The sequence below is a fragment of the Tiliqua scincoides genome, chromosome 3 (genome assembly GCF_035046505.1).
Source record: "Tiliqua scincoides isolate rTilSci1 chromosome 3, rTilSci1.hap2, whole genome shotgun sequence".
Taxonomy (NCBI): Eukaryota; Metazoa; Chordata; class Lepidosauria; order Squamata; family Scincidae; genus Tiliqua; species Tiliqua scincoides.
The window spans coordinates 142,968,348-142,994,528 of record NC_089823.1 but is presented as its reverse complement, the minus strand read 5'-3'; the positions used below and the strand labels follow the sequence as shown (position 1 = coordinate 142,994,528).

Genomic DNA, 26,181 nt, shown 5'->3' with positions numbered 1-26,181 from the left:
AATCAAGGTAATGATTCCGAGTATCAAAGTGTTCTGGGCAAAGAAAGAGTATATGAAACAAAAAGTCAGGAGTCTCATGACAAAAGAGACAGAGCCTTTTCTCCTGTGGAATGTTAAAAAAAACAGCCAGAATGAACTGCCGAGGGGAAAATGTTGAGGTGAGCTAACATAAAGGCTTGTCTATTTAACGGATTGGTTAATGTATAAAAATAATTAGATGCATGATTAAAGGATGGGGCCAAACCAAGGGAAAGAGGGGAACAAACAGAATTGAGACTATTACTTAGATAATTGAATTCAAATGCTAAGAGCTTGTATGGAATGGCTTTTTTAGAGTAAGTCGAACAAAGCTGGGGTGTTGCATCGGGCTCGAGAAAATCCCATGAAGAGAAGCTGCGCAGCATAGTTTGAATTGTAGCCTCTTCAATGTAAATAACACCAGCGTGTGCAAAACACCTGTTGATTTTGTGTGTGTATGTTGTATAGTTGTCTTCTCTGGTCTCCTGGAAAGAAATTGCATATACCGAGCAACCTGTTGCTGTTTAGCCAATATTTTTACTGTCTCTTAAATGTTGCAGAAGGCAACTTTGGTCAAAAGACAAGTGAAGGCGTCTCATTCATTTAGAGCGGAAACAAAACCAAGAGGAATTCAAAATGACTCCTTTTAAAAAATTGATTTTGCAGTGTGGATTTCCATGCTGGGTTTCAGATTATGACTGGGTTATGAGCAAGTCACATGCAAATGATCAACACACCTCTATCAAGCTGAACGGCTGTAAATGTTACAGCTGCTTCAGAGCTTGTGACTTTATTAGGTACAAATTGTTAAACTTGTGCTAAAACTAACGTGGGATGCATATCCATATCTTTTAAAGGTTTTTTTTTTCATTTGTGTACAGGATGGAATCAAACCACAGGGAGCTGGAGTCGGTCATGGTTCCCTGCAGTGTTTCTGCAGCATATGTGTGTGTGTAGGAAAGAATTGTATGCACTTCAAATGTTAGTTCTAGTGGATATTAATATGGACCTTGGTAAAACTCTGACATCTATGGTAACAATTGATTACCCACTTATATTTGTTAGGAGTATTTTGAGTTTATAATATTTGAATTTCAAGAACTATTTTTTTGCTTGAACTTGATCTTGTCAACCAGCTGCAGACCTCTGCAGCCCCGTGCCTGGGGAAAAGCTCCGCAACGGTGCCTCCCCGTGGGCTGTTGCTGCCCATCTCTGGCAGAAATCCGCCCCCCCTACTTACCAGAGGCTCACGGAACCTTGCACGACCTCCTCCCACACCAGGGAAACCTCTATGAGGTTCCTTGGCACTATAAACTGTGCTTCTGGTTTACCTCAGAGAGGCTTCTGCAGGGCCCTAGGAGCTGGCACTCGGGGCATTTGCCCCAGGTCAGCCTATGGCAGGCATGCAACTGTTGCCAACCAAAGTTTTAGGTACTCTCTCTTTTTAAGAAACCCTTTCACGTAGAATAATGGCAATTACCTTAAGTACCGAAATCTGCTAAAGACAGTATTAAAAACCTGAGGACTGAAATGAGAATTTTTATGGAATTAATTTGAGGTTTCTTTTATATTGTAAATATATTTGGAATCATGAAAAACAATTCTGGATGGTATTCCATTCACTGTACAGTGAACAGGTGAAACTGAATATGCTTAGTGTGTGACGCTGTTATGTGCAAACAGTATTAGGGCGCAATCCTAACCTGTGCTGGAGCAGGCAAGCCAGGAAGCTTGCGCTGCATCCAACACAGGTTTGTTGGCTGCAGCGGCTCAGCCACGGGCAAGGGGAAGCTCTTCCCCTTACCCGTGGGTAAGGGCTGTGCGCCCCAATGGGTCTCCTCAGGCCTGCGCCACCTCTGCAGGTAGTGCAAGTCCGGAGAATGGAGCGGCTGGAAGCAGCTCTGTTCACCCCGGGGACGGGGGTTGGGATCCGGCATAATTGCTGGGTCCCAGCCCCGTCTCTGGCTCCCATTGGCCTGCCCTCCCCCGCCCTGAAACACCCCCTCCCGCCCCTCCCCACGCCCCCCATGCCTACCTTTGCCGCTTCTGTCGGCGCACTCATGCCGATATAAGCGGCGGCGTGGAAGCCGCGCTGGAGTCTTCTGCCTCCGTCCGTGTGTCGGCGCATCTGAATGCACCGACGTGGCTCCTGCCTAAGGAGGCGCAAACGTGCTTTACGGCACGTTTGCGACTCCTTCAGGGCACCTACACCAGCATAAGTGCTGGTTAGGATTGCACCCTTAGTGTACTCTGTAGCCTCCAGGGAGATAGAATATAGGGCCATATATATATTGTTTAAACAATATATATTGCTTAAATATATATATATATATTGCTTACAGTTGCTTACTGTATATATATATACTATATATATATTGCTTACAGAGACAATATGTATTGCTTAAAGTTGAGACTATCATGATAATGAGATTGTACAGTGACAAAGTTGGGATACCTGGAACTGAAACAGGTTCTAAGAAGTAATGGATATCTGAAGGCATTGGGAGGAAACCATGCTCAGGAAGAGGGGAGAGATGAAACACATTCCCTTGGGGAACTTCTTCCTCTTTGTCCAAAGAAGCCTCTTCAAGAAGGATGGCCTCCATGCAGGGCCGGCCTTAGGGCAATTCGACCAATTTGGCCAAATTGGGCCTCACGCCTCGAGGAACCCTGCACTGCGGCAGTGAGCAGAGCACCTACAGCCGGCACCTCGCTCTGTAGCTGATGCCACAGCATGGAATCTTCCATGCCAAGGCATCACAAGGAGAGCTGTACCACGTCAAACTGCAGGTGTGCATTCTTTATTATTTTTGAAGGCTTCCTTGTGTAGCAAGAACTCCCTGCACGCAGCAATCTAATGCATCAATGAAAGGACTACACCGAATCATACTCTCTGATGTGTTACTTTACTACATGCAGGGAAGTTTTATTTTTGCTTTGTTTCTTACATGAGGGGACATTCAAAAATATGGCCCCCACTTGCAACATGAAGCGGTCCAGTCTAGCATTTTGTTTGTTACCTCACAGTGTAATCCTGATTGTGTTCTGTGTTGGCACAGATCCTCAGCACAAGCACAGGAGTGTCGCAAACATGCCATACAGCACTTTGCGGCTACTTGAGAGCAGGCTAGGCTGGCATGGAGGCCCACACTGGCTGCTGAAGGCCAGATCCAGACACTGCCTCAGCTGAAGTGGGTGATTCTGCACTGGCCCAGGCAGGCTGGCACGGGGTGGGAGAGGGTGGTGGTAGGGTATTATGGTCACAGGGAGATGTGTTTTGGATGGGGCAGGTTAGACTGGAAGGTGGATCAGGCCCAGGAGGGAGGTGGGACTGACTGCAGAAGCCCGCGCTGAATCCTAATCCCTGTCCTTGGCCTGATCAGCCTTACACAGACTGCTCAGATTTGCGCTAGCAAATTCGCTGGTGGAGATCCGAGTAGCCCCATAGGGGTGGCTGGGGCTTGACATGGGGTAAGGGGAAAATTATCCCCTTAGTCCAAGCTGTCCTCCAGCCACCTCCCGGCTTGTGCTGGATATAGCGCAGGCTAGTTGGACTGCTTGTTCCAGGACAGGCTAGGATTTGGTTGCCCATCTATCACTCATGTGTAGATCAACTCTTAAGTGTAGCAAATTCTCACTGAAATTGGATTAGTTTTAAGTGTCATGGATTTCAGCAGAACTTGAGCAGGACTTACTATCTCTGGCCTAGGGCTGGTGCTTTTCCAAATATCAAGAAGATGTCACCTTTTTAGCTTGGTTGACTACGTGGGGATTATGAGATATCCAGTTATGTCATGAAAAATGCTATTATCTTTACTAGCTGCAGAGAACTGTTGATACTGTAATATTAAATTAAATTTCAGATGTAACTATCGCTATGCTAAAATGTCCTTGAAAATAAACAGTTTTTGATGAATAAAATGGCTAATATTTGGGTTATTTGGGTGTAAGGGCAGAGAAGCTGCAAAACTGCTATTTTAACTTTTTAAAATTCAGATATTTATTCGAATTATTCCTGTCCCGCCTTACCAAGATAGCCAAGACAGAGCACAACATCACTGCGTAACAAAAATCCATATGAAATGCCCATTGATAGTGACGCTTAAATTGGATTATGTTAACTTCCACCTTTTATCTGCCTTTAACCGACGCTAATGTGTTAAGTGCCAAAGGCACAACTCTCAGAGTTCCTCCACTATAGTAGAAGTTACAAGTCTTAGGACGCAATCCTAAAGCACCCTTGTGCCGGCATAAGTCCCTTGCACCGACCTGGGACTGTCACAAAAATGCCATAAAGCACGTTTGCACCAATTTGTGAGCTGGAGAGGCCAGTGCAAGGATGCATGCCAGCCTCCCTGTGCTGATGTGGGCCTTGGGTCCAGTAAGTCTGCACTGGCTGTTCCAGGCCAGTGCAGGGGTCTGGGGGGAGCATGGGGAGGGTGGGAAGGAGGCGGGGAGGAGACATTTTGGGGCTGTCCCATGTGTGGGCCCATAGGGAGTGGGAGGCAGGGCCAGGATCCAGCACTTATGCCAGATCCTAGCCCCATTCTTGGGCAGCCCAGATTTGCGCCACTGATTTAGGTGGTGCAGATCCAAGTAGACCCATTGGAGCTGCAGCACAACATGGGGTAAGGGGAATTATTTCCCCTTGCCTCAGGCCAAGTCACAGTCTGCCCCAAACTTGCACTGGATAGAGTGCAGGACCGCTGGCCTGCCTGTTCCAGTGCACATTAGGATTGCACTGCCTGGCTTCAATCTTATTCCACACTATCCTATATGATGCAGCGGTGCTGCCAGACTGCACATGGCATGCTACGTTGGGGGGTGGGGGTGGGAGAGAGCAACAGATGGCCCAGGAGACGTAAGTTAAAGTATTTTTTACTTACCTCTCCATAGGCTACCTGTCCATCAGTGGGTCTCATTGGGTATACACCAGCTTTTTCCTGGCATAAAAAGGACTTGCAGTCTGGATTGTGAGAACTGCTGCTGTAAGCCCTCAATAAGATTGGGCTATTACAGTGCAGTCCTATGCATGTCTACACAGAAATATGCCCCATTGGGTTGAGTGAAGCTTACTCCTAGGTAAGTGTGTATAGCAGGGGTGCTCAATACGTCGATCGCGATCGACCGGTTGATCGCGAGGCAAAATGAGTCAATCGCAGGCTTTTCTCCCGTCCACACATCCCTGGGAGTGAGCTTGTTGTGAGCTGCTGTGCTCAGGCTGCTGGGACGGCTCCACTCCAATATCTGCTGCTGCTGGAGTTCCGCTGTGGTGTGGCAAGCAGATAGGCACAATAACAACTGGGCAGCTATCTCCCAAGGTCGGAGCGCTCTCTGCTCCCGGTGAGAAAGAAGGACTCAAAGGCAGAAGTTCTCCACCACACTCCTCCTTTACTATATACAAAATATTTACAGTCCAGATAGTACATACAGTACACAATTCTCAATTCCAACGGCCGTAGCCTCTGGCTCAACACTACTCTGCATCTCCCACACCATTTGCTTGCCCCTGCTGGAACTTATACTTCTTGTGACCAATCAGAGTGCAGGAAATACTGCACAGTCATGCTGACTATGCAGGTGCTACCACACACAGACACACTCACATACTGTCACCTGATGCACATCACCTGATGTTGCATCAGCTCCAAGTTCCCAGGGTGCTGTGCTGGCTTGCTCTGGCCAAGGCTTCAGGCCTGTCACTATGCAGCCAGTAAATTACCTGTCACCTTGGGGATCAATCCGTGACAGAGCTCCTGTCCACGCATCCCTGGGAGTGAGCCTCGTTGACTCTACTGGGGCTGACTTGTGAGTAGTCCTGGAGAGGAGCCGCTGGCAGGCTTCTCTCCCGTCCACGCATCCCTGGGAGTGAGCTCCCTGGGAGTGACGCATCCCTGGGAGAGAGTTCCTGTCCACGCATCCCTGGGAGTGAGCCCCGTTGACTCTACTGGGGCTGACTTACCTTTCCCCTGTTTTTGCACTGGTATGTATGGAGATCTGCCGCCCCCCCCCCAACTTCCATCTGTTGGTTCTGTGTGCAAGGGGTTTTGCACTGGTCTTGCTGTGATGTCTGTATAGAGATCTTCCCTCCCCCACACCTTTCCCCTGTTTTTGTACTGGTCTGTATAGAGATCTGCTCCCCCCCCCACTTGTATTGGAATCGAGGAAGATCTGGTGAGGAGGTAGATGTGGTGTCAGCAGTGGCCCCTTTAAGGGTAAGGCCTGGGCATCCAGCAGAGTGTGCTGCACAGCTGCAGCCACTTGAAGGCAATAGGGCCCTCAGGGATATAAGAGCACCTGAGGCAGGAAGGGCTCCACTTATTTATGCGAGTCAGCCTTTTCCTACATGAAGATCATTAAGTCCAAGTACCTTTCCACCATGACTGATGAACATTTGGAAGTGTGCTTGAGGCTGGCTGTCAGCAGCTACTGTCCAGACTATGTATCCTTGGCTGATTCACTTCAGTGCAAGTCATCAAAGTAAATTCAAGTAATTACAAAAAATGTTTAAAGTTAATTATGTTGTGTTGTGCAATATTGGCTCATGCAGTTATGCAAGGTACACCAACATACATTGTACACATAAATGTTATATGTTATGATGGCGCGAACATTGTAAAAAAACTCTGGTAGATCTCCGGGGCTTGCTGGGTTTCAAAGTAGCTCTTGAGCCAAAAAAGTGTGAGCACCCCTGGTGTATAGGATTGCAGTATACATAGGATTGCTCACCTGGGAGCAAGCCCCATTGAACATAATACGACTTACTTCTAAGTAAACATGCATAGGCTTGTGCTGTCAGTGTTTTGTTGACATTTACATCTCTGTAATCATGTGATAAATGCAGAGTTGATGAAGCACAGGTCTACATTTGCCCTCAGAGACATTGTCACAATGCCAAATCTGACTGTCTATTTAGCACTGTGACCTTATCTCATCCACAGTTCGAGCTCTGATTGGCTGGGATCATTTTGTAAGGAAGATGAACCACATGCAGCCTGTTCAAATGGCCTCTGTCTGGATGGGCGTGCTGAGAGAATGCAGCTCCTCATTATGTCTGTACTGCTGCATAGGGGTGGTTCTTTTTACCACCCAAAATCTTTGGCAAGTTGGGGGGGGGAGGCCTGTGCAGCTGTAATTAGGTGAAATTTTGCCCCTCTTTGACCCTTAGTCACAGGAAGGGGCTGCCTGTTTTTGTTGACTGCAACAAAGCTGTGATATCAGGGGGTCTTTTTTGACTGACTTCATGGGGAAAGGCAGTAACACTTTATGTAAAATTATCTGAAAATGAAGAGAGGAAAAATCCGCCTTTAGAACCAAAGCTAAGCCTAGACTCCCTATCAGTTTTTATGTTCAATTTCATAAGCATTAAAAGAAATTCCAATTTATGAAGTTTTTTAGGCACTTGTTGCAAACACATTTTTTTTTTTAATGCTGGTCTTCCTGGCACCAATTTACCTCCACAGTCAAATACATTCCCAAAGATATTAGCCCATAATAATTCTTATTATACCACCTGCCTTCAACTATTTGTAGCACAGATGTCGTGTGAAAGAAAAAAGAACCTTATAGGATTTTTCTTTTTTTTGACCTGGTCTGGAAGTTACAGGCAGGTGGCTATTTATAAACTTGATCTCATATGATTGCATTATGGATGCTTATAAATAAAACCACATTGGATGCCACAGCCAATGGCATTCAGAAGCAGGGTAGATAAATGAAATCAAGGTTTGTGCGGGCAAAGAAGGGAAATAGTACTGAGGCCACATAGGAATCTGGGGAATGCAAGGGCCTCCAACAGCACTGAAACAATGCATTGTTGGTGAGATGAATATTTTTAGCAACCTGTCCAGCTGTGTTGAACATGCTGCTTTTGAAGCAAGCATCAAAATTAGAGAATATTTGGCACAGCCTCTCCTAGAATAGGGTAATTGATTTCAATACAGTGTTGGTAGAATTATTCTCATAAACTATATTGCTATGGTGATCTAAATGCAGTCAGTGGTTGTCCCACACATGGACACCAGAGGGCCGATGTAGCCTAACACTGAGGAACAGAAAACTATTTTATGCGCTTCTTTGTACAGCAGTGCCCTGCTTCTAGGCCTTCTAGGCACAGTGGCGCTTAACTTTTACAGAAACACCATCAAGATTTGCCTAGTGATTTTCCTTACCAGTGTAAAGAAAATGTATTGACCTGTATCTTTTAGCACCATATGAGCAGTAATCAACCACCTTTGCACATATCTTATGGCAGTGTGGTTGCTGGTGCCTCTTTTTTTGCTCTTACAACTATCTAGGCACATGTAAAGTCTTCTGCTCTTGTGGGTAACTTAGACTGCATGGCTAGCAGGTACCACAGTTACTGTCAAAACTAGCTATTAGATGTCACATAATGGCTATGAGATTGAGCTGCCAATCAAGTTTTTCCCTGTTTGAATCTCACCTCTGCCATGAGCCTTTGGCAAACCACTCGCTCTCACCCTCAACTGCATATAGGATTGGAACAATTATATTCACTTACCTTTCAGGTTTGTTGAATAGATAGTATTCAAGCTGGGGGCTTGAATTCAATCCCCTGGGGGCTAGGGATAAGAATAGGCCCTCAGTTTGGCTGTACTTGTCTGTACTTGTACAGTAGATGGGACTCGTTAGCCTGGGAAGGCAGCTCATCTGAGAGAAGGAAAACTCTGATCCCAAACCTCCACTGCCTTGTGGCTACATCCAGTTATGGAAAAGGCTTCAGGAGTCAACCTCAAGGCAAAATCTGGAGCCGGAGTCCCTGAGGCAGTTCATGGCTGAACACAGTCACGTTCTGGCAACTCCTGCGACGCCGCTGGAACCAACCGCATTGGCTTCTGTCTTTCCATTGGACCATTCCAGCAATGTGGAGAGGGGGGATTTGCTGCGTGGGAAACAGTCTCTCCTCCATATCTACTTTACTCAGACTTCGCGCACTGGAGAGGACACTCTGTTCCAGAACCACCATTCAGAGCGCGATACCATAGTCTTCTGAGACTGAAGGATGCCAACAATAGTATTCAAACTAATGCACGTGAACTGCTTGTGCACCCAGAAAGTACTATACAAAAGAGATGGATTACTATGAAGACAAAATCACAGTGTTACTAGAGGAAGGAGTGGAGCCATAGCAATAGCCACTAGCAATTATGAAGTCACTCACCAGTTATGATATCACTTGCAGTCAACTACACATAGGTAAAAACATCACAATGCCCAGCTAATCTCACTTGACCCATCCCCACATGTAGCTAAGCAAACCATCTTTGATGGTTCCGTTAGCCCTATTCTGCTACTCAAATGGTTAAGAGGGCTATGAGTGACATTGGGAAACAAATTCAAATCTTTCTTTTGGAAGAATACAGAAGTTCAAGTTGAGCCTTAGCTTCATCATGGTGCATAAAGCATGATCATCCATAACACAAACATTTTGCATTTGATGTATCTGGCTAAAGAATCAGGTGCCCATGAGATCATTGCCAATGCAGTCCCTTTCGTATTCTCATGTGGCTGCTCAGTGTTTAGGGATGTAGATTTGTGCATAGCGCAGCAGTATGCACACCTAAGCTAGCCACTCCTCCATTCTTCCTTTACTACATGCTCCTCAGCACCCAGTTTTGGCCTTCCATTGGTGTCCGTGCATTTGTGCACTGATGACTTCATAGCTGCAAAGCACATCATGACAATGCCATCACAGTTTCACAAAGTACATCATGACAATTCCATCACAATACAGGTTGAACATCCATACTCTGAAAATAAAAAACCAAATGTTCCAAAAGCCAAAAACTCTTTGAATGCTGACATGATGCCACAAGTAGAAAATTCCACACCTGATCTCATGTGGTGGGTTGCAGTCAAAAATGCAGGTACACAAACACATAGTTTATTCAGCATCCCCAAGGGAAAAAGACCCTCTCAGCCACTTTAGCTATAATATATATTTTCCCATCCCCAAGATATCTCATAATATACACGTAGATATTCTAAAATCCAGAATTTGAAACACTTCTGGTCCCAAGCCTTTCGGATAAGGGATACTCAACCAGAATACAATATGTTGTACCAGGGGACATCAGAGGGATCCCATCCAGGATGTCCAGATTTCATAACTGCAAAAGAGGACAAGGTAACCCAAAATGTAGGACATGACAACAGAAAAGCTAAAAACACTCATATATTGTGGTTAATTTAAACACTATATTATGTATTATTAAATTCAAAACTATATTACATATAATTTATTAATTACAAGAAGGTTATGCGCTGCTTGCACAGACCTGCTCATAGGGAAAAGGAGGACGTTTGTTCTTTTCCAGGATACGAGGCTTAAAAAAGAGGACTTGCCCTGGAAAAAGAGGACATCTGATCACCCTGATCCCATTTTGCTCAGGTTGGAAGATTGGAACATGCTATAAAATAACAACCAATCATTAAGTTTGCAACCCTATACACACTTTTCTTGGAGTAAGCCCCATTGAGCACAATGGGTCTTACTTCTGAGTAGACAGATGTTGGCTTTTGGCATCAGTAGCCTATTTTCAGAGCAACTGAGTACACAAGGTAATGGGCTTTGTTATTATTAGCTAATAGCACTTAGCCCAAATATAAAAGGAAAGCAAGTTGTGCTAGAATATGCACCAGAAAAGCTTCTTTCTGGTACCATTTCAGTGACTGTTCCTTTCCTCAATGATTACTGTTTACAAGCACAGCCTTCAGTGGGACCAATGTTTACAAAGATGTAATTGTCTATGTGAGCAGACAAGACTGAAAAACATGTTTGTGCAGCTAATCTTTCACTGGGTATCTATAAATACTTTTCTATCTGGATCTTCTAAGATGATGAGTTAAACCGGTTGAGGCTAATCTCTGTGTTCAACCTAGCCGTGGAGGGATGTGGTTAATCATTTTTCCATCAACAGGGTGTCTGCTGAAAACTGAAATGATTCAGTGTCTAGCACAGACACTAGATGGCACCAAGAGAATACAGATTTTTCCACTTTGAACTGTGCAAGCCCTTTGTTGACATTTTAATGGAATAATACTCTTGGTAACCTCTTCCATCAAACAAGGCAAAAAGTGACATGCAAGCAATTAGGTTGGGGTTCTCATAGCAGGATTAAAGGCTGATGTATCTAGTTCAACTCTGATATTCAATATTGTCAAAACCTGCATTAGTGTTGGAATGAACACCCACGTTAAGAGCTTAATATATGCATGGGCTAATGGAACATATCGCTGTTTGTCCAGTGATTTCGGTGAAACATTTTCAGATGGATTCAGACTTAATTCCATGCAACTGCCTTGTGAGAGCATTGCAACTGTTGCTGGTTTGCGGCCAGGTCAGGCTTTCACTGAGGTGCTTTTTCAAACAAAAAGGTGGATAGTTTGATGGTTGAGAATGTCAGAATGGAGGTCCTGATTCATAGATATGGTGCATTCACCCAATACACATTGGGTCAAGCTTAAATGATTGAGCCCAGCATCCATACACACTTGGCCGAGTCCAAAATCAGCCCTCCACAGTTGGATGGGGACTGCTGCCATCTTTCAACAGGTCCTTAGCCCACCTCTTAGTACAAGTGTGCACTCCCCCTTTTATCTTGTATGAGAAAAAGAATGTAAGGATTAAACTATAGTATTGTATGGTGTTTCTCAAACTGTGGGTTGGGTCCCACGAGGTGGATCATGAGCCAATTTCAGGTGGGTCCCCACATTCATTTCAATATTTTATTTTTAATATGTTAGACTTGATGTTACCATGGTGTGTGACTGCGTTAGGGGAAATCATATACAGAATAGCCTGTTAAAAGTACAGATCTGTAACGATTTTAACAGTGATAGTAAATGGAACTTACTCCTGGGTAAGTGTGGGCGGAATTACAACCTAGGGTTGTTAAAAATTGTTCTGTTTGATGATGTCACTTCTGGTCATGACATAACTTCCATTGGGTTCTGACAGTTTCTCATTCTAAAAAGTTGGTCCCTGTGCTAAAAGTTTGAGAACCACTAGTACAGTATCACTCATTCCATTCTGATGTCCAAAGAGTTTTCATAGTGGTCATCTGTTGCTGGCAGAGGTACCACATTGGCAGAGGCTAGGAGGCATGCTGTCAGTGTGAAATGGGTGATGGTGGTGAAAAAAGAACGATGAGCTGGGGTGTCTTTAGCCTTCATTCTCTCCCTCAGCTCATGCTTCATTGTGAGTTGAAAGTTCTCTGTCAAAATATCTGCTTGTTTCTTGATCCAGTTCAAGGTTCTTCTTATGACTTTGAATACGTTATGCGGTATGGATCCTGAGCATCTTAAAGGAGAGCCTTATTTTGTATGATGCCCTCCCAGGGTTTTGGTGAATAAGGCTGTGCTTCAGATTCCATGCTTTAGGCAGGAAGTGGCATCGCTAGGGGGTTGCGGGGGATGCAGGCCACACTGGGTGAAGTGCACAGGGGGGAGTGACATGCTAAAATCACGGTGGTTAGGAGTAATACCGTCATGTTATATACTGTTGGATGCGGTATATAACTTTCTATCAAAAATTATGGCCAAAAAACCAGAGAATAAAAAATGCATGGATCCCTATGGAAAGTGAACCAAGCCATATCACGCGTGTACTCATGAGTAGGCGAACTTACCTTAGCCTGTTGGAAAGCAGGCTAAGCCTGTTCCAAGCAGACGAATGTATTGAGCCCTATGGAAAGCGAAACTAAGCCTCACGGTCGCGTTTACTTGCAAGTAAGCAAATGTGCCTTGGCTGGTGGTCAGGCCAGACAAAGGGGAATGTGAAGCCCCCAGAATGGTCCTGATCTGATGGAACTGGAGCTCAACAAATGCTCCACAAGGCAGCCCCCCCCCACTAAAAAGGAACAAAACAGAGGCTTCAGCTGATAAGCTGAACTTTTTTGAGACTTGCAAAGCTAGGTGGGTCCTGACAATGATCTGGTTTAAACAGAAGTTCTTAAATTGAACTGGGCACTGGGTAGGGCTGAAAATCTTACTGGTTTTGGAGGGGGTGTGTTATTGCAGGCAGGCTACAGAGGAAATTCACTTGGTGGAACAGGGCTGGCTTCTGCTTATTTAATTATTTGTTTTACATTATTTATACATTTATTTAAATTTGCCTGATGATGTCACTTCCACCATGACATCACTTCTGGTGGGTCTTGGACAGATTGTCTTTCTAAATAGTGGGTCCCAGTGCTAAAAGTTTGAGAACTGCTGCAATAAGATGCTAGTAAGCTGACACCTGGGGGGGGGGGTGACACCACTAGTGACCAGAATAACTAAAATCACAGTTTGGAGGAATAATACCATCATGTTATATATCAATCAATGCGTAATTTCATGCAGAATGTGTTCTATCTTTGTTCTATCAAAAGGTACAGCCAAAAAACCAGTGCGGGCAGAGTGATGCTACATCACCACGCCCACCACCCGGGGTGTTGCCCTGCCCACTGCATGGGGGGGTGATGTGCTGGTATCCCGCACCGGGTGACGTGAACCCTAGTGACCCCACTGTAGGCAGGCAAAGTGGTCATCTACACATGGTTCTGGAGTTATGGAACATGCCTCTCCAGTTCTTCCTTGTTCTGTTTTTGGACACAGGTACCTTTTTGTTCTACCACATGTTTGGGATTAGACACATATTTTTCATGTTGCTTTAGCCTCCTTTGACATTTTGAATGATTGTTCTGTAGTTATGCTTGTATTTTAAATCTTTTAGAAATTGTTATTTGTGAAGTGAATATCTTTATTGAAAGGCAGTCTTATATAGGAAAGGCAGTGTAAATAATAAATAAGGGGAATTGCACTGTATTGATGCTATGATCTCCTATATCCACATTTATGGTTATTTTTACACATAATACTATTATACAACACACACACACATATTTATATAGTATATTTTCCCCATATGTAAGATGTGAGCTGGGGATGAAAGAATAATGTTATGTCTAAGGCCATATAGGTATTCTGCCACTTCCTGTTGTATATTGTATATTAAAGCTAACTACTGCTTAGGGACAGTCTTGTAGCTACCTAAATAGAACAGCTACCTCTTGCCACATTAATGTTTAGGAAAATGTGTGCACAAGTCTTTAGGGTCTGAAGTGCCTTCCGAAGCCACTGCCCCTGCATCAAGGAAGATTACTTCTAATAGGATTTGCTACTTGGAGGGTGTTGTGATATCTGTTGCAAGTCTGCACAGTGTTTACTTACAGAAGAATATGGACCTCATGTGTCAGGTAGTTCTCCTTTTCCTTCTTTTCTTTCATGGGAGGATGAACCCGGTGATTTCATCTTGCATCACAGGATGCTCCTGTTCTAATGATAACTTTGGAAGGTAAGAAACATGGACATTTTGTTCATACTGTAGAAAAGTGCTTTCAGTGATCTCTCTCTCTCTCTCTCTCTCTCTCTCTCTCTCTCTCTCTCTGGACGGTCTTGTTATAATAATTCATATCACATGGACAAATGGTAACTGTGGGCACCACCATAGGAAAAATCACAGTATAAATGGGATTTAAATTAATCAAAACTTAAAGCTGCAATCCTATGTAAATTTACTCAGCTGCAAGCCCCAATAAATAGTGGGACTTAATTCTAGGAGTGGACTGTATATTTCAATTTATTGCCTTCTGCGGGACTGATAGCCAAATCCTATGTATGTCTACTAAAAAATAAGCTCCATCGAGTTCAATGAGTTCAATTACTCCCAGGAAAGTGTGTGTAGGTCTGCAGCCTAAGTAACAGCTAACCTTTGTTCGACTGTGCCTGTCATCTTTAGTATTTTTTTTAATTTGTATTTCGTTTTGCAGTTATTTTTAGTATTGGGGTATGACCAATTTCCTGAAATAGGAAGAGCTTTGCAATATGATGCCAATAATCCTTTTAATTTGCTTTTGTGTGAGAAGATGAAAATAAACCAAATTCTTTGCTGCAATGCCTGTGAAAAGAAAAGAAATAATCCTGTTTGTAGTTACTCTATCACATAGCCAGCCTAATGAATTTGTACTGACTGGGCTATCCACAAAATTGATATGTTAACTTTGCCAAATTTCTTTGTAGGAGTCTGCTTTGTATGTCTACATCTCTGAGAAGAATCCCAGAAGGCATCCCTCAAGATATTAAAAAGATTAGGATAGAAAATTCTCACCTAACAGAATTACCTCGTGGGTCATTTTTTAATGTCAGTGCCTTGGAATATCTTTGGCTTAATTTTAATAATATCACTGTTATGCATCTAAAAAGCCTCGAGTACCTGAAGGATTTGACGGAGTTGAGACTGCAGGGGAACAAGTTAAGTTCAGTACCATGGACAGCATTTCAAGACACACCAGCTTTAAAAATACTGGATGTAAAACACAACAGGCTTGATGCCCTCCCAGAACATGCTCTCCGTTATCTCCCTAACCTAACCTACTTAGACTTATCTTCCAATCAGCTTACTGTCATCTCCAGGGATGTTTTCTATAACTGGCTGGTGTACCAAAAAACCCAGCAGCTGGAGAAGAAGGTGGAAACTGTTCCTAATGCAGTTTTGGCTTTGCACGATAACCCGTGGATCTGTGACTGTCGCTTGCGAGGGTTTGTCCAGTTTATCAAATCCGTAAGCCCACCCATAATTCTGATGAACTCCTATTTAACTTGTTCAAGTCCTAAACTTAGGGCAGGAAAGTATTTTCATGAAGTGGAGCTGAACGCCTGCATGAAGCCAGCGGTCTCATCCTTTGGGCCCAATATTACTGTAATTGTTGGACAAAATGCTACCTTGACCTGCTTGGTAAAGGCCAACCCTTCCCCAGCCGTCTGGTGGACCTACGTGCTAAAACACCTACGAGGATTTAACGGTAAGCATTACTGCATTGCAAACCATTAAATGGTAAGCAATGGTCTATATTTTACACTATATAGTTTGACATCCAGTATTTTTTTTGTCTATGAACTTCTGTTCAGAAGCTGGTTACTAATTTAACCTAATCTAGGCCATATTGGCTGCAATCCTAATGACACTTTCCTGAGAGTAAGCCCCACTGAACAAAATAGTACTTACTTCTGAGTAGACCTGGTTAGGCTTGTGCCCTTAGTTCAACTGGACTAAGCTGAGTAAAGACCAAACGCTTCATATTTTTTTCTGAACTGGATTACCAATTACTGAATATTACAATTAAGGCTTGAACCACTATCATTGGGGTCTTATGATTAAGGCCAAAAGGTCCTGCTATTATTAAAGCATGACATTGATTCAGGTGGACAGAAGCATCAGGTAATGTATACTTTCACACCAAATCTTGCATGGTAACTGAGCAGGCAGGTGAATTTCAAACATATTATACACAAATAAGCATGCTTGAACCTCCAGGATGGCCTCGCATTTCTTATGGCTTATGCAATATGCTTTCATGCAAAACATAATGCCTCTACAAATCCGAATACAGCCTCTTAGGCTGTAATCCTGTCCACACTTACATGGGAGTAAGCCCTACTGAAATTAATGGGGCTTACTTCTGAGATAGCTTTCACAGAAGTGCAGCGTAAGTTTTGAAATCAGCCACCGGGTGACAACCAGCCAACAGACTAGTCCTAGCAGGGATGTGTGGTGTGAAGGCAGCTGATGAGGCAGGACTGCCCCACCAGAGTTATTTGAAAAGTGCTGCCACTGCTGCTGCTGCCACCCCTGCGGCTGTGAACATGCAAATACTCACAACCCATGCGCTCCAGCTGCTGTTGAGAACTCGTGGGTTATGAGTGTTTACGAGATCATAGCCATTGCGGTGATGGCAGCACTTTTTGAAGAACCCCAGTGGGGTGGTCCTGCCACCTTGGGCATTTGCTTCAGCATGGGAAAATCTGGATATAAATTTTTCAAATAAATAAATAAAAATGTCACTGAGGGGTGTAATGGGATGGAGGAGGCGGCAATGGGGGCAGGGGTGGACTGATTTGGCCCGGGAGGAGTCTGGATTGGTGGCAGTGGTGCACGCCACTTCCAACCCCACCTCCCAGGCCTGATCTGCCAACATGGGTGCACATGGACTTGTGAGCCATATGGCTCACACAGGGCTGAGGAGACCTACTGCAAGGGCTGAGGCTTTTCCTGGGGCAAGGGGACAAATGTCCTCTTAGCTCACAGAGAACTCCAGTCTGCCGAATTCCCACACAGGATGCAGCACAGCACGGCTGCAGAGGAATTTGCATTGGATTGGGCTGTCCAATGAAATCTTTTTCAATTGCTTTCAGTAGGCTATAATTTAATTTTGATGGATCATGTCCATTTCCTTTTAAACATATCTGTTCTTGGCTTTTCATTTGCAATTCCATGCTGTATATTGACAGCAACTGTTGTATGTTGTTCTAGAAAAACTGGGTCTAAAATGTATTCTAGAGTTAGCAAATGTTGTAGTTAAGGTGGAGTTGTAATTTTGCAGTCTTACTACCTTGGCAATATTACTCATAACTTTCTTGAACAAGTTCCAAAGGGGCTTAAATTTTCTTAGGCTGGTCTCAACCACAAAGTAAATTGTTCTGGACAGTTCAGACCAAATTGGTTTGGCTAGTTTCTGAGCTATTGGAGGACAAAATAAAAAAATAAAATAAAATAACTACAGAACACTTTTCCCATCGGTTTCAATTGCAATTTTCTTGCAACTCACCCAAGCAGTTGCAGCTAGAAGCATTAACCTTGATATGATACATAGACCTTATAGAAGAGAAAGCGTGGTCTCAGGTATGTAGTAAAAGAACTCCATAATTTTTAATGTTATATTTGTCAGTTGCCAAACAGTATAAATTATTGTTGCTCTGTTGACTCAAAAACCCTTATTTATGCTAGGGGAGAAATATCTTGTACTATTAAAGTAGAGTTACCAGGCTTTGTCATTACTAACAATCCTTGTCAAAGTGCATTCAGGATTTCCTTGAGAGTTAAACAAATACCATGTTCTTCTTAACAATTCCTCTGAAAAACAGTATTATTCCCAAGATCACTGGACATCTTAGATACAGCACATAGAGCCTCTTCTCTGAAGTTGATAGCCTTCCCCGTCTATTATGGCAAGAATTTTCAGAGACATTAATGGGCAAATCTTAAGGGCACATTATGTCAGTGGAATGCACATTCTGCTGGCAAAATTTGCTTTGCGGGGTGTCTCAAACAGCGTATGTCTTGGCTGCTGCCACAAGTGGCAAGCAGCCCATTCTGTGCGACGATGGACAGAGGATGCCCACCAATGCAGGTACAGACATGCAGGGGAAGGAGGGAAGAGCCTGTAAGAGGGTGGGTAGAATGGAGAGGAGAGAGGCAGGGAGGAGGGCAGATCAGGTCTAGGAAAGGGGCATGAGTGGTGTTGACAGCACCCTCAAAATCCTAATCCTCTTCCTAGGGCCGATCTGCCTTCAGCGGTCAACATAGACTTGTGTCAGTAATTTATGAGAAAGGCTCAATATGCCAAAACTCCATGGGATACAGCAGACACCATGTTGGTGCCATTGCATTGTGGGGAGTTGTGATGGATGTGGCTGACAGTCTGCCCAGAAGTTGAAGCAGTTCTGCTAAAATGAGTGGAATTTCTCAGGAAGTTTTGGACAGCCCTGCAAAAGGGATGAATTGGATAGAGCAGGCATAACTGAAACAATGGGGTCATCAATTCTGTGGCTGCTGGAAGTAAAATGTCACATGCTTTTCCTTTTTCCCTGCAGTGACCACTACTCATAGCAGTGAAGATATGATTAAGTCAGAACTGGTGATTCCTTTGACCCACTTTGTGGATGAGGGCAACTATACTTGCACAGGTGCCAACTTCCTTGGCAATGCTTCAGCTACAGTCATGCTGAAAGTTCAACCCCATAGAACAGTGGCTTCTTCCTTCTCTTCTGCCACCTCAGAGGAGAATTCATACATTGATGTGAGGATTGCCAAACAGACAGTCTATGGGATCACTCTGGAGTGGTATACTGTGACTGAGAATCCTGGAGAAACCTGGTACACCCTCCATTTTGGGAAGTATGACGACTCCAAGAAAGACATGATTTACATTGGCCCTGGCATCAACAGCTACTCCATCAACGATTTACTCCCTGCTACCAAGTATGAAGTGTGTGTTACTTTGAGGAACCAGATGCCGCGAAAGGGGCAGTGTATTGTGTTTGTTACGGGAAGTGACATCAGTGAATTGGAGCAGAGGGAAAAACTCATCCACATCATCATCATTGTGTGCGCCATGGTGCTGGCGGTCCCTGCCGGCATGTACGCGTGCACCACGGAGACCCGGTTTAATTGCATGGCAAAATGTGCCAACCTCTGCCACAAGAACCGGAAAGGGCAAAACCTTAGAGGAGTCAATAAAGAGAGCACATTTGATAGCTTGCCAACTGGCAGTGAAGAAGGGTTGTGCCACCGAGACTCCAGTGATGGCAAGAAAAAGCCGAAGGCTTGTGAGGACAAGGAGAAAGCCAACAAGCAGAAACCTGAACACAGAAATAGTGCTGATCTCTATTAGTCAATCCTCCTGCACAGCCCTGTATTAGAAAGATAAATATAGGAGTTGACAGCCCATGCGTGCAGACAGTGGGTCTTTGTGTTACACCAGTGCCTGTGCCTGACAAGCAGTCAATGTAGAACTTGTTTTTCAAAAGGCTGTGGAGTCACTAGCAGGCGGGTAGCATGAATGATAGGCAAGGCAATGATGCACTGGGAACACTCTTCCAAGGGGAACAGCATGCTTCTTTTCCCCATCTAGCTGGGATTTATGATTTGTAAAGCAGGAGTAGAAAGATGGAATTAATATAACAGCCATTCAGATATGAACTATTCATATACACCTGGAAAAGCTTCATAGATATCTAGCTGTAGTTTTGAGATTTCATCACACTGCTTGCTTCATTTGTGATCACTTGCTTTTTAAAAAAATAAAAATAAAATAAATCTCAGCACAGAACAATAACTTGACAAGGAAGTTTCAGCAATGTGCTCATTTTTGAAATTGCTAACTGCAATAGGGGTGATAAGGCATGAAGAACTTATTTGATTGCATTTAAACAAAGCCAAATGAGTAAATCTGTAATTCACATCCATAATTCTTTTGCACAGAAATAGCTCATAAATGCAGCACACTGTAGGATTGAAAAACAGTCAAAGGGACGGAAACATGTTATGTTTTGAAAATATAATGGCATAAGAAAAGCCCTGCTGGATCAGGCCAAAGATGTACCTAGTTCAGCACCCTGTTTCTCACAGAGGTTCACCAGCTTCCTTTGAGAAGCCCACAAGCAGGAGAAAAAAGCATATTTCTGTCTTGCCACTGGTCTTCTGCAAGTGGTATTCAGAGGCGTACCACCGCAGAACCTTGAAGGAGTGCATAAGCATCATGACTAGTAGCCATTAACAGGCCTGCCCTCCATGAATTTGTCCAATCCCCTTTTAAAACCATCCAAGCTATTAACCATCACCACATCTTGTGGCAACAAATTCCACAAATTTAATTATGTTATGTGAAAAAGTACCTCCTTTTGTTTGTCCTAAATCTCCTGCAAATCAATTTCAATGAATGACCTCTCATTCTAGTATTAACAAAGATGGGAGGAAATCTCTCTCTTCCCCCCCCCCCCACACACATTGTGCATTGTATAAGTCTCAATCATGTCTTCTCAATCACTTTTTTCCCCATCTAAAAAGCACTAGACATTGTAGACTTTCTTTGCATGGAAGGTGTTCAAGCCCTCTCTTTGATTGTGCTCTCTTTGGCACTTTTTCTAGATGACAAAATCCCACTTGAGGTGTGGTGACCAGAAAGGTACACAGTAATCCAAATATGGCTACACCATAGATCAGTGGTTCTCACACATTTAGCACATTTAGAACCCACTTTTTAGAATGAGAATCTGTCAGGACCCACCGGAAGTGATGTCATGACTGAAAGTGACATCATCAAGCAGGAAGATTTTTAACAATCCTAGGCTCAATCCTACCCACACTTACCCAGGAATACATCCTATTGACTATCAATGTTAAAAGAATATACATAGTAGCTTGTTAAAAGTACAGGTCTGTAACATTTCCCCAGATGCAGTCACATACCAGGGTAGCATCAAGTCTAACATATTAAAAATAAAATATTGAAATGAATGGGGACCCACCTGAAATTGTTTCGTGACCCACCTAGTGGCACCTCGCGGCGGAGAGCTTCAGAGCTGCTGATGCAGTCAGCAGCGCGGCACACCTGCCACCAATGGAATCAGCCTGCACTTAACTAGGTGAGATGGTGGAAGGGGTGGTTCATGGGCAGTTCAGGGGGAGGGCTGGGGCGGGGAAGTCTGGAGGGGGTGAAGACTACCTTAGAATGCCAGAATGCTACATTCTAAGACTACCTTAGAATGCCAGAGGCAAGGGAGGGTGCCAGGATGCATGTCTCTTGTTGTCCTGTGTGCTCCCTGAGGCACCTGGTGGGCCACTGTGAAATACAGGAAGCTGGACTAGATGGGTTTTCAGTCTGATTCAGCAGGGCTCTTCTTATGTTCTTAATCCTAGCATGCTCCATATGTCCTGCTTAATTTAAAAGGAAGGGGATGTTAAGGAGGCTGGCTCCATCAGTGGTGGTCTGGAAAGCAGTGGGGAACATCTGTTTGCCGCTGTCCCTCAATCTGCCACTTGATGTGAATGTCATTGTTCATGTCATGGATGGGCCAACCATGCTCAGCATTTTGATGAAGAGCATGGTGGCATGTCCTGAGTTCTAAATTATTATTTGGACCTGGTATTTCCACCATCAATTCTCTGAGGAGGATCCCAATTGCGTGAGCCTGTCTCACACTAGCCAATCTTGCATGTAAATAAAAGGAGGGAAAAGCACCTGATTGGTGCTTTTGTTACGAGAGGGAGGAGCGCAGGTGACCGTTAGTATTTTTCACTGCACCAGTCAGTTGGGCTCCAGATTGCAACGCCCACCCACCCTGCCCTCGTTGCAGTCTGAAATCAGCTGGTGCCTTTGGAAGCCGGGCTGGAATTTTTTTGCTGCCAACCCGATTGACCTTGGTTCAGTGGTGTTAAGTAAAGTCACAACTAGGCTAGTTTGATTTCTTACCCTTTTTGGGAAAGCTTGATTTCTAGTTTGATTTGTTACCCTTTTTGGTCACTTTAGGCAGGTGTCATGCTGGCGTGGGACTTAGGAGTTGGTTGATTGGTATGCACCTTGAGGTAAGCAGGATCAGTGGGTAAACCAATACCACTTGCCAGATGCTTACCAGCTCAGCAAGGCTATCTGGTGAGTCCCACTGGTTTGGATTTGCAAAGGCAACCTCAAGTGCACTCCAGCCTATGGGAGTCTACGCAGTTCAGCTGCCTCGATCCTTTGGGGTTGACCATGAAAAGCTCAACCCATCTCCAGATGGATCATGGCTTGGAGTAAGGGTTGTCTCATCCAGTAAATTGGGAGAATATATACAGTAGTTTCTCACCATTTCCTCTGGTAGATACCTACATATGGGAGGGGGGAAAGGAGTTTTTTCATATAGTCCCTGCAACAGGTGTTCTGAATTAATAATTAATAAAATGGTCCAATTTAAATCTGAGTCTTTGTCTCATGTGTTTTAGTGGAGGGGAATGCACAGGCATGTCTGGTCCCTGTCAGTTTTCTAATTTATTGGATTCTGTATCCTCTATGGCACAGAGTTACACACCACCCCCAATATGCCCCTCCTGGTACTTTTACATTGTATCCTGTAATTAATGTATCCATCCAGTTCCTGCCAATGAGAGAGCTGTTTGTGCCTTCCGTATGGCCTTCCTGCTGGCATTTGGTTGGCACCTGATGGAAATAAGATTCTGGATAAGATGGACATTCAATCTGACCAAGCAAATCCCTTTTATTGTTTTAGACCTTCCTTGCTGGATCAAGGCAATCACTCACTGGCCAAGTTTAAGTGTTTTGGTAGGTCTATGGTCATAAGTTCATATACTCTGCAAAAAGCCAGTTTCATTGTAGTTAGACAATTGAACTGATGCCTTTAGAAAGCTTAAAACACAGGCAATTATATGAAGTGAACCTTTTCATTGCTAAAATGAAGCAAATCTTATTTCTTGCTGGATCCTACTTAAAGCTTAGAAAAGAAATCTTATTACATACATGTAATACATGGACATACATACATACACATACATGGACAACCACACTCCACACAGTATACTCAATGCTCATTTAAAAATGGCATGAGTTCTCATAGATTTTCCTCAAGGTGCACATGGGCCACTATCCAACAGCTATAAAAGATTCTGGATCTGTATACCTTTTCTTCTGCAGGAAGAAAAGAAGTGTGTCTGTGCATGTACACACGTATGTATGGGGTGGAGTGGGATGGATTTTTATCAGGAAAGTGGCCTGTAAAAAAGATTAAGCACTTCTGCTCCTGTCAAATTCAGACCCTGCAAATACATTAAAAGAAAGCAGTATTATATGTTGCAAGTCTCACATATCATATCCAGTTTGGGTCATAGACCACTCTAATGATCCTTCATTTTTGCTTGTAAAAAAAGTTCTTGCTCTGCTGTGCTTTATATATTTATAATTTATCAGCTTTCTTTATCACTCTTCTGTATAGAACTCCCAAGGCGATTCACAATAAAAACAATGTCAACAATGTTCATTCAATGAAGAATGGCTGAAGGAAGGGTGCAAAGGACTGGGGAAGAAGAATGCAAAGGGTAGATTCAAAAAAGACCAGGGGAAAAGGGCAGAGGGGAAAAAACTGAGGGAAGAAGGGGCTAATCAGAGGAGAAGCTCACAATGCTTAAGACAGAAAAGAGCTTCACGCTATATACTAGGATTGTAGGACTGTGAGTCGGCAAACTTCAGGCCAAGGAACAGTGATCCACCAATTCTCTGGCTGCTCATTTCAAGGAGAATTTAGACTCCCTTGACACACAATTATCTGGAACAGAAATATATGCAGTCTTGAATAGAGGTAGCTAGAGAACAAAACAAGATACCAAAATAGGGTAGTAGGTGCATTTCACAGGTTTTATTAACAAAAACATTTGGAATACAGTGATAAGTGTAACTGTATTCAATGAAAAAGTTACATGGTGTAGAATAACAACATGTTTCCCTTGAATATTTTGAAATCTATAATGCCATATATTTTTTAAAAAACATCTTAACTGAGGTAGGGTTGCCACCTCTTAAAATGACAAATTATGGACAAGTCCAGACATTCTCCACCGCAGAAGTGCAGTAGCTGCTCTGGGTCTCCTACACAGGAGGAAAAATTGAGATATATTCATATAAATGATAAATATAATGAGTGATGTAGGAGATTGTGGTTATTGTGACCTCAAAACCATCACCTTTTGTGACATTTTTGATTTATTTAAATAATTAAATTCAACACTGGAAAAGAAGTCACTAATGCCCAAAGATCACTATAACCCCTTGAAATTAGAAATGGCAGTTTTCAGAGGAAATATGCTAAATACAATGATGCTGTTATTGTATTTCTAAAATGTATTAGTAGCTACTGATGCTTCTGCTCCAGAGGCCCTATTTTTCTCCATCAAACCTTTAATTTATAAACTGGATAGAGAATGGACTCAAACTTGTTTGGACACAAACAAAAAATATGACTACTTATTTATGGTCAGAATTCCCAAAATACAAATGGTCAATACACATTATGAACAGGTGGCAAACCTCAAATTATTTTAGCCTTGTCACATTAAAACACTGGCAGTTAAACACTGAGCAAATGCAGATAACAGAAGCTTTAGAGCCCAATCCTATTCCCCCTCCCCGCCAATGTAGTAGTATCAAAATTGCTACAGCTGCATCCTATGAGGGGGCAGTTGTGGAGGTCTGCTCTGGGTAAGGGAACAAGTGTTCCCCTAGCAGGGGGTAAGCCTCCATGGTGCAGGGGGCTTTGACCTGCACTAGCTAAATAGTTGATGCAGGTCTACATGGACATGCATGGTGGGATTGGGTCACAGAAGGAAGTTAGGATTTGGCTGCTGCTGCTGAACCCACTTCCTTCTCAGATCCAATCTGCCCATGCCCATCCCATCTCTGTCTCATTGCGCCCTCCCCTGCCTCATCACCATGTCGTTCCACCCTCCCCCACCCCCACTGTGCACTCTCCCCGCTCCCTCCCACCTCCCCTGCTACCTTATCTCTGTTGGTGATGGTGTCTGGCTGCTCTGGCGTGCATGGGAAGGCTCTGGCTTTCCTGCTAGCACTCCAGCAGCACAAGATTTTGCATGCTGCTAAAGTGCCTTTTATGACTGAGGCTGACTGCATTATGTAATAATACCTGCATTATTACAGATAGACCACAGCTGCGATACAAGGACATCTGCAAGAGGGATCTGAAGGCCTTAGGAGTAGACCTCAACAGGTGGGAAACCCTGGCCTCTGAGCGGCCCACTTGGAGGCAGGCTGTGCAGCATGGCCTTTCCCAGTTTGAAGAGACACTTGGCCAACAGACTGAGGCAAAGAGGCAAAGAAGGAAGGCCCATAGCCAGGGAGACAGACCAGGGACACACTGCACTTGCTCCCAGTGTGGAAGGGATTGTCACTCCCGAATTGGCCTTTTCAGCCACACTAGATGCTGTTCCAGAACCACCATTCAGAGCGCGATACCATAGTCTTTCGAGACTGAAGGTTGCCAACAAGTAGACTGCATTATGGCAGTCAATGCCAGCAGAAGGGGCACACCACCAGTGCCTGGCCCAGGGAAGATTAAACCATTAGGTACCCAAAGTATTATTTGTTTAAATAGGTTTGAAATGAAAGAAAGATATTGCATTATGTACAAATCATTACATCAGTTGGATGAGTAGCTTTATGTAACACACCAAAGAAATTTGCTTTGCTGTGGTTATTTATATGATACATGCCCAGCTTTTTTCTTTGAGGAGCTCAAAGCAGCTCACATATAGCTCCTCAGAGGTCTCCCATCCAGGCAGCTTACAAGGCCAAGCCTGATAAACTTCAGCAGTAGAGCCATTTCATGTGCCTTCAGGTCATTCTCTGTTGCTATGACATCAACAGACTATTTCTGGAATCCTGGGCAGAACTGTACTCTGGAACAGGAATGTTCAAATACATCTGATGGATGCTTTGTTTTGAAACGGGAATGAGAGAATTGGGAGGAAGAAAATTCTCC

The 26,181-nt window shown here is 43.8% G+C and overlaps 1 protein-coding gene across 1 annotated transcript; it reads left to right on the top strand.

The window, feature by feature from the left end:
* The first annotated feature begins 14,342 nt into the window (after positions 1 to 14,342).
* LRIT2 (leucine rich repeat, Ig-like and transmembrane domains 2) lies at positions 14,343 to 19,532 on the top strand. Its single transcript, XM_066622440.1, has 3 exons — positions 14,343 to 14,377; positions 15,103 to 15,884; positions 18,733 to 19,532. The coding sequence occupies exons 2-3, from the start codon at positions 15,116 to 15,118 to the stop codon at positions 19,530 to 19,532; spliced, it is 1,569 nt and encodes a 522-aa protein (XP_066478537.1). The 5' UTR covers positions 14,343 to 14,377; positions 15,103 to 15,115.
* The last annotated feature ends 6,649 nt before the right edge of the window (positions 19,533 to 26,181 follow it).

What these genes read in the sequence shown, in the direction of transcription:
- LRIT2 (XM_066622440.1), top strand. Translation starts at nt 15,116, where the DNA reads ATGTCTACATCTCTGAGAAGAATCCCAGAAGGCATCCCTCAAGATATT. An exon ending in ACACCTACGAGGATTTAACG is followed by an intron (nt 15,885 to 18,732) that starts GTAAGCATTACT and finishes TTTTCCCTGCAG; the next exon opens with TGACCACTACTCATAGCAGT.